Consider the following 7,217-nt stretch of genomic DNA (forward strand, 5'->3'; position numbering starts at 1 on the left):
TAAGAATCCGTTTTGATCTGTTCTTAATATGTGACTGTTTATGATAATGACAGCTGAGGTTTGTTTAATAATTCTTTTCAGACTCAGCCAGATTTTGCTGCTGCACCGCAAATTCAGATTTGCGTACACGAGCTCAGACCTGACGTGAGATCTGATCGTAGCGTCCGCTCACGTCCAAATTGATAAATGCCGAAGCTTGCGTGGAAACGGTCGTACGCACGGTTTTCTGCCGTATGTTCGTTTGATAAATGAGGGCCCAGATCTGCACCTGCAAGCACAGGGGGCGGGGTCAGGAGATTATGAAGGTACCTGAGCTGCCGCTTCACTGACTGAGGTCATGGCAGCAGACAGACGGAGCAGTAGATGTTTCTCTCCAAAAACCAGTGATGAAAACCTAAAGTTACTCTCTCCCTGCTCTGACACATTAATGAAGGATTAATCCTCCATGTATGAATGTCAGAGAGGCTGTTGATACTTTCTACGTAGATCTGTAGTTCTAGATTCACTACAGACACTGATCATGAGGGAGTTCGTGGCCCCCATATGAACAGTATGTGAGGGTTAAACATGACCCCCCCCCAGACTCCCCACAGGACTTTCATATACAGGGACTGATGGTCTTAAAATCTGGAGGGTTAGCACTGAACTCACTGCAGTTATGGAGTCTGGTAGAGAGATTTATGATTAATTCATGTGAGAATTATGAGCAGCCGTCGCATATTTCCTGAAACCTGCAGCAGGATTCCCTCCAGACGTTGTTGAACACAGGTGTTAAACCACAGAGACCCTGACAGATCTCTTCTCATGATCAATTCAGTTTGTTAGACGGCGGCTGAAACAACAGCCACACTCATTAAATATGTGTCTCTACAGTTTCTTTCCTGAAGGCTCATGTTTTTTAAATTAAAGTGTGTGAATATTGGCAGTGTTAGCACAGCAGGTCTAAACACTGCATAAAGTTCACACCTTCACCTACAATCATCTGCTTCTGCTCTGATTATTCAGAGTCTCTTCACACACTGATCTGAGACCTGCAACCACAGACCAGGATTAGACTGGATCTCGTTTTGGCCCGGCCAGAAATCAACATGTGGACCTCTGATTTACAGTCTTTTCTACGGTGGCCCTGAGAGGTCAAAGAACTGCAACTGAAGAAAACTTCTTCATCAATCTGACGACACACAAGCTGCAAATACTCACAACATGGAGCCTGAACCTGAGACTGTTAAAGTGATGAACCAGCAAACAGGTCAGATATGCAACGTCTCTGATTTCCTGCCAAAGAGACTGTCAAGGGTCAAAGGTCAAAGTGGATAGGAGTGTGGTCGTGGGGCGACTGGAGAGAGACATCAGGAAAGTGAAAGAGAAAGAAAGTGAAGATGAAAACAAGATGAAAAGAAAAAAGGGAGTGAAGGAGGGAGTGTTGGAAAGATGAGAGAGAAAGAAAGAGAGGAAGAAGAAAAGTTCCTGTTACACTTGATTCATTTTCCAGAGAAGAAGAAGAAGAAGAAGAAGAAGAAGAAGCAGCGGCGCTCCTCTCTCTCTCTCAGTCACACAAACTTATTAAAATGTGATGTCTCTCTCCTTCTCTGTATTTTTGGCTCATTAATCTGCTGTCGTCAGCCTGGTGGATTCACACACACACACACACACACACACACACACACACACACACACACACACACACAGACACACAGTGGGAGGGCGGAGTATGTTTGAGTGTGTGACAGTATCCTGGGGCTGAAAAAAGCCTCTTAAAAGCATATGCATAAGCATATGCGTGTGTGAGTGTGTGTGTGTGTATGTGTGTGAGTGTGTGTGTATGTGTGTGTGTGTGTGTATGCGTGTGTGAGTGAGTGAGTGTGTGTGTGTGTGTGTGAGTGTGTGTGTGTGTGTGTGTGTGTGTGAGTGTGTATGTGTGTGTGTGTGTGTGTGTGAGTGTGTGTGTGTGTGTGTGTGTGTGTGTGTTCTTACTTGCGGCCTCCACCAGCTCTGGGTGCAGGCTGTAGGGGATCAGCGGGTCTGGCAGGTCGGCGAAGAAAGCCTTCAGCGCGCCGGCAGCAGCGTTCACTGCCACGTCCATCGCCACGAAGTCGATGCTGTGATCTATAGAGATAAAAAAGAGAGAGAGACAGAGAAAGGAGAGTCAGCAGCTGATTCACAAGATCACTCGGGTTTTGAAGTTTTCCTGCACCTGAATCCTTCAGTTACTTTTCCTGTTTGTTTTCTGCTTCAACAACACGCCGCTCGTTTCATCTTCTGCATCTCAAACAGAGCAAACAGGAAACCAACTCCACCCAGGCGGAGCTGCTGGATAACATCACCACCCTCACTGAGCTCTCAGCTCTGTACCCACAATCCTCCACTTCAAAACCAAACTCCTCAAACTTTTCTTGAACAGCTGAATGTCTTCTACACTTTTATTTCCAGCAGGAGAAATGTCCCAATAACTCATTTTTATCTTTGACAAAAACTTCCTGAAAAAATTCAGAGGAAATTATAGAGCAACTGATGATAATATATAATATACAACAATATCAATATACAAACTGTATTTTACATTCCATGAAAGAAAAGGAGGGAAAAGAAAATATTCCTTTTGTTACAAATCATGAGCGCACAGCAAAACACAGTCTGTACAAAACAATCCAATAAACATAAATATTATTCACTCTGTTCAAGTGCTACACATTTTCTTAACCTGAATATAATTTAAAGCATCTATAATCAATATTTCTATAATAATAATCCATGAAATGACGTGAAATGTGGAGAGTGTCAGAGTGTCGTTAAAAACAGCCTCTGCCCACTTCCTGCTCAGCAGCAAACAGCAGCTGGTGAACATGGTGCAGCATTTAGCAGCTAAAGAAGAGCTGGTGGAGACCAAACACAGAGAGGAAAAAGAGAGGGAGGGAACACTGGACTTAGGCTACGCACATAACGCATCTATTTTCATATGTTTACTCCTCTGTCCACACGACACGAGTTTTTCAGCCTAAAACTGAGAAACTCTGGGGTTGTGTTTTATTTTGAAAACTTTGGGGTTGTATTTTATTTTGAAAACTCTGGGGTTGTGTTTTATTTTGAAAACTCTGGGGTTGTGTTTTATTTTGAAAACTCTGGGGTTGTGTTTTATTTGAAAACTCTGGGGTTGTGTTTTATTTTGAAAACTCTGGGGTTGTGTTTTATTTTGAAAACTCTGGGGTTGTGTTTTATTTTGAAAACTCTGGGGTTGTGTTCTGGAGAGAAACTGAGACCTTTGTAAACGATGACGTCACACCTACGCTCTCTCCTGATTGGCTGTCATTAGCCTGGACTACCAGTGGTGAATACAACATGATGTTCACAACAGCTGCTACAACTGTCTCTGCTGTTCCTCCTTCAGAGGAGACAATCTACTTCCTGTTTACACCGGCTCGCACATGCTCAGTGTAGGTGATGGTCATGTAAATAAACAAAAAAAAGAATTTAAGCAACGCTCCAGAGAATTCCTCAGATACATCATGACACTGAATCTGCGTCGGTGCAGAACAGGCAGAGGACAGACAGGAGGTGTAACTAGCTCCGAGGCAGAAGGAGAACACAGCAGCAGTTCACAGCTGGTCTGGGTAACATGGGCTACTACATTTTAAAGTACAAGCTGCAGGTGAGGTTTAGGATGAGACGTGATCCACAGCCGTCTGTTTAAACTCTGGGCTGCTAGACCGTCAGCTGTGCAGATGTGCAGAGTATAAACTGTCTCTGAAGCCGAGCCCTACATCCACGTTAAGCCCGAGTGAGGAGCAGAGTCTCAAATCTGGGTCCGATAACCCACGCTGATCTGTCCAGATACGAGTCCGACAGAGTTTTGCAGGGTCAGTGCTTCAGTCTGAACGGATATCAAAGAGCTCACAGCTGAGCTTTGTGTCTGAGCAGGAGAACAGAGCTCCTCTCTGATCACAGCTAACAGAGGTTATCATCAATCCGTCTGGGGGCACAGAGGCTGAGTGTTACTCTGACGAACACAAACACGTCCATGTTTCATGTTCCTGCTGTTTTTACCGTCCGGAGAAGAGGGAAGCTCCAGCTCCGTCTCACTGCATCTGTGTTTGTTACAGAGAGGAACCTAATCCACCCTGAAAGAAACAGGAGGGTAGTCTCCTCCATCCGGAGTTCGAAATCTTTACTAAAGTACTGTGTAGCGATGGCTTATAAATGTTACCAGAGACAGAGGACGAGAAAGGAATATTTATCACTTCCTGTTTTGACACACTGTAATGTCCAAATGATGACAGGAGGGAGGAGAAGAGAGAAAGAGGACAGAGCCCTGAGGTAACACGACAGCTGTCACACTGAATCTGAAAGACAGCCAACACACACACACACACACACACACACACACACACACACACACACAACCAGAAATACTCTCAAGGAAGTGAAGAGATAGGAGGGGAGGCCGTGGGGAGAGAGATAAAAATGCACAAGCGAATAAAAAGAGGACAGAAAACCAGGGGGGAGGAGACAAGGAAACAAAATGAGGACAGAAAGAAGGAAATTAAAAAGAAAGATGCAGAAACGTGACAAGATATCAAAAAGAAGAACAGAGGAGGAAGGAGAAGAAGAAAAAAAGAGGAGGAGCTGTTGTTTAATAAAGACTAATAAAAACTGTTAATGAAGCAGAGCCACAGTGAGCCAGAGGAATATAATAATAATAAATATATATATACACAGTGTGTATGTATTCATTATATTCATATAGACACTGAGTTTACATGGTGGAAGCAGCCCTGTTATTGACAAGAGAGCTAATTGGCTCTAATGGTGAATCTTTCCCACACAGACATAATACAGTGAGAAGAACAACAAAGTGAGTGTAAACAGGAATATACGACCTAACAAAGACCCTCTGAGGGGGTTGACCCCCCAGGGAAGAGCTCGGTTTACTGAAGATGTGAAAGAACAGCAGGTTCACACAGAGCTGGAGGGTCTGAGTCAGTCTTATTAGACCTTTATCAAAAGGTCACTACAGCCACAGATACGACTTTTATTCATCTCCATCTCCGTTTTTTCTTTTCTTTTATATTATAGAAAACATTGCAAATGGAGGTAAATATTGCAGTAATCAATATCATCAGATCAAGCCTAATCATGTTTTTGGTGGGAAAGACCTTTTAGGAAACATTTTATGGGGTAAAATTCTTCATCATTTGAAAATATATAGATTGTTTTTATCTGCATGTAAATAGACAGGGAGTTTTCTTTAGCCTTTTGACTTCCAGTTTATGGACAGAGATGAAGGCAAATGTCTGCTTTACTTGTTACATGCACAATACCACAATTACTGTTTATTTGTTTATTTATTTTTTATTACTAAGTTCATTTTTACATTTGAAGAAAGGCTCATTTTAATCCCTGATTGCTGCAGGGAGGATTTGGGTATTAACTGTTTTTACAGCCAGTGTGTAAGTAAAAAAATGAAATGAAACTCTGGACGAACACAATAAAATAAAGAAAATGATGAGCAAACAAACACATCGATATGCACATGAGGAAAGGAGCAGTATTGATTCACTTAAAGGCTGAAGCTTCATTGTAAAAGTTCCTGCTCCAGGATTCTATTCATTTCTATTCTGACTGTAGTGAACACTTTTTGCTTATTTCCATTTAATGTCAATATGTTTTGCTGGAGTTCCCATCATGCTTTGGGTGATCTTGACGCTCAGCATAAAGTTGCCATGGAGTCGGTGGGTCAGCTGTGGGCTTCACCTACAGCCCATATTTTATTATTAATAAGAAACTGACAGGTGGTTTAAACAGACATCAGAGGAACCATCAGTGAAACAACGTGTTGCTCCAGTTTATTTGGTTTATGACACTTGGAAAAGTTAATGTGATCATTTATATAAATATCTTCATTGAGCGCTGGGGGGTAAAACATTTTAAGGGCGTTTATTTCCTTAAGTAACCTGATGCGTTTGCATTAATCACAGACTTTAACATGGTTCCTCTTTATTTTCAGGCTGTTTAAGAGTCAACAGAAACAGACAGAGACACAAACTGATCAACAACAACAATGAAGAAGGATGCGATCATAAATAGAAGTGAGTAAATAGCACAGCGCCTGGTCTCAGTCCGGTCTCTGTATTTCATGGGCTGGCTGTAAAAGCACTGACAGTGCTGACCGTGTGCTGGTGATTTCTGCCTGCGGTGACTGTGTTTATTCTAACAGCCGGTTTGGCAGCCGACCAGCCTCCATGTGCAGGTTCGACTCTGCTCGGCGGGGCATGTGTTTCTCTTTAAACGCTTCTGCTGCGTGGTCAGATTTGGAATGGGTCGGCTCAGTCAGAGTTTTCTCTGCGGGTTGGATTTATTGCACACATCACACAAATGCTGCTCCTGACTTCTTAAAACAGCACGATTTAAGTTCATGGGAAAATAATTTAGAATCACGATCTGTGAAAATAATGACAAGGTGCTTTGAACTCCAGTTCCACATGTGCTCTTTCTTCAGGTTTGCAGGTAGCTGAATGTGTATTTATGAGGCTCTGCTGCAGTGAGTGTCTGAGTGTTTTACCTTGATCAAACTGTTTCTGGATGTTGTCCTGGTCCGTCTTGTTCCCACTGACGCGATACAGACCTTCTGTCGTCAGACCTGCAAACGCAAACAACACACAGCTTTAATAGCAGCTCTGACGGACTTCACTCAGCTGGAATTAACGCAGTGTTACACAAAAAGTGCATTAAAGTACTGAACGAAAACAGATGGGCCAACAGGAGCAGTGTAATGTGGTTTCTGTGACCACATACTGAGATTGTCTTTGGATTAATGCTGAAGGCTGCAGAACAACTTTCATGCCAAACATTCCATTAAAAAGGAAAAAAGAAGGATTTTTTCCTTCTCTCTCATTCTCTTTTTTTTCCCCATCAAATTCTTGATCATGTCTGGTTTCCTGTGCATCTGCAACCTGTGAGAGGATGGTTAAAAGATGTTTGTTTTATTTTGAAAATCAGAGGGGAAAACTTGAGGAGCAGCAGAGGCAGCAGTGATGAATACATGAATATAAGAACAAAAATACTAAAAATCTTCGAGAGCCATTAAACAAATTCAGTAGTCGGTTTTAAAGGTTTTAAAAGTTTTAAAGCCCCTCCAGTGTAAAGGTGTGTGTCCATGTGTAGTGTGATTATAGATCAGCTCTAGCTTCTATATTAATACTGTGAAAGTATCAAAGCCTCAG

At 42.5% G+C, this 7,217-nt stretch overlaps 1 protein-coding gene across 1 annotated transcript in view; it reads right to left on the bottom strand.

Annotated features, from left to right (window-relative positions):
- arhgap5 (Rho GTPase activating protein 5) overlaps positions 1-7,217 on the bottom strand; it is a 57,839-nt gene that overhangs the window by 8,085 nt on the left and 42,537 nt on the right. The window contains exons 4-5 of the mRNA XM_023412484.2: positions 6,557-6,634; positions 1,975-2,106 (exon numbers count right to left, since the gene is read on the bottom strand). Coding sequence (XP_023268252.1) covers positions 1,975-2,106; positions 6,557-6,634 — 210 coding nt within the window. The remainder of the gene's footprint in view (positions 1-1,974; positions 2,107-6,556; positions 6,635-7,217) is intronic.

Source organism: Seriola lalandi, unplaced genomic scaffold (genome assembly GCF_002814215.2).
Source record: "Seriola lalandi dorsalis isolate HSWRI2012SDOR001 ecotype SW California unplaced genomic scaffold, Sedor1 jcf7180002054481, whole genome shotgun sequence".
NCBI classification, from domain to species: domain Eukaryota; kingdom Metazoa; phylum Chordata; class Actinopteri; order Carangiformes; family Carangidae; genus Seriola; species Seriola lalandi.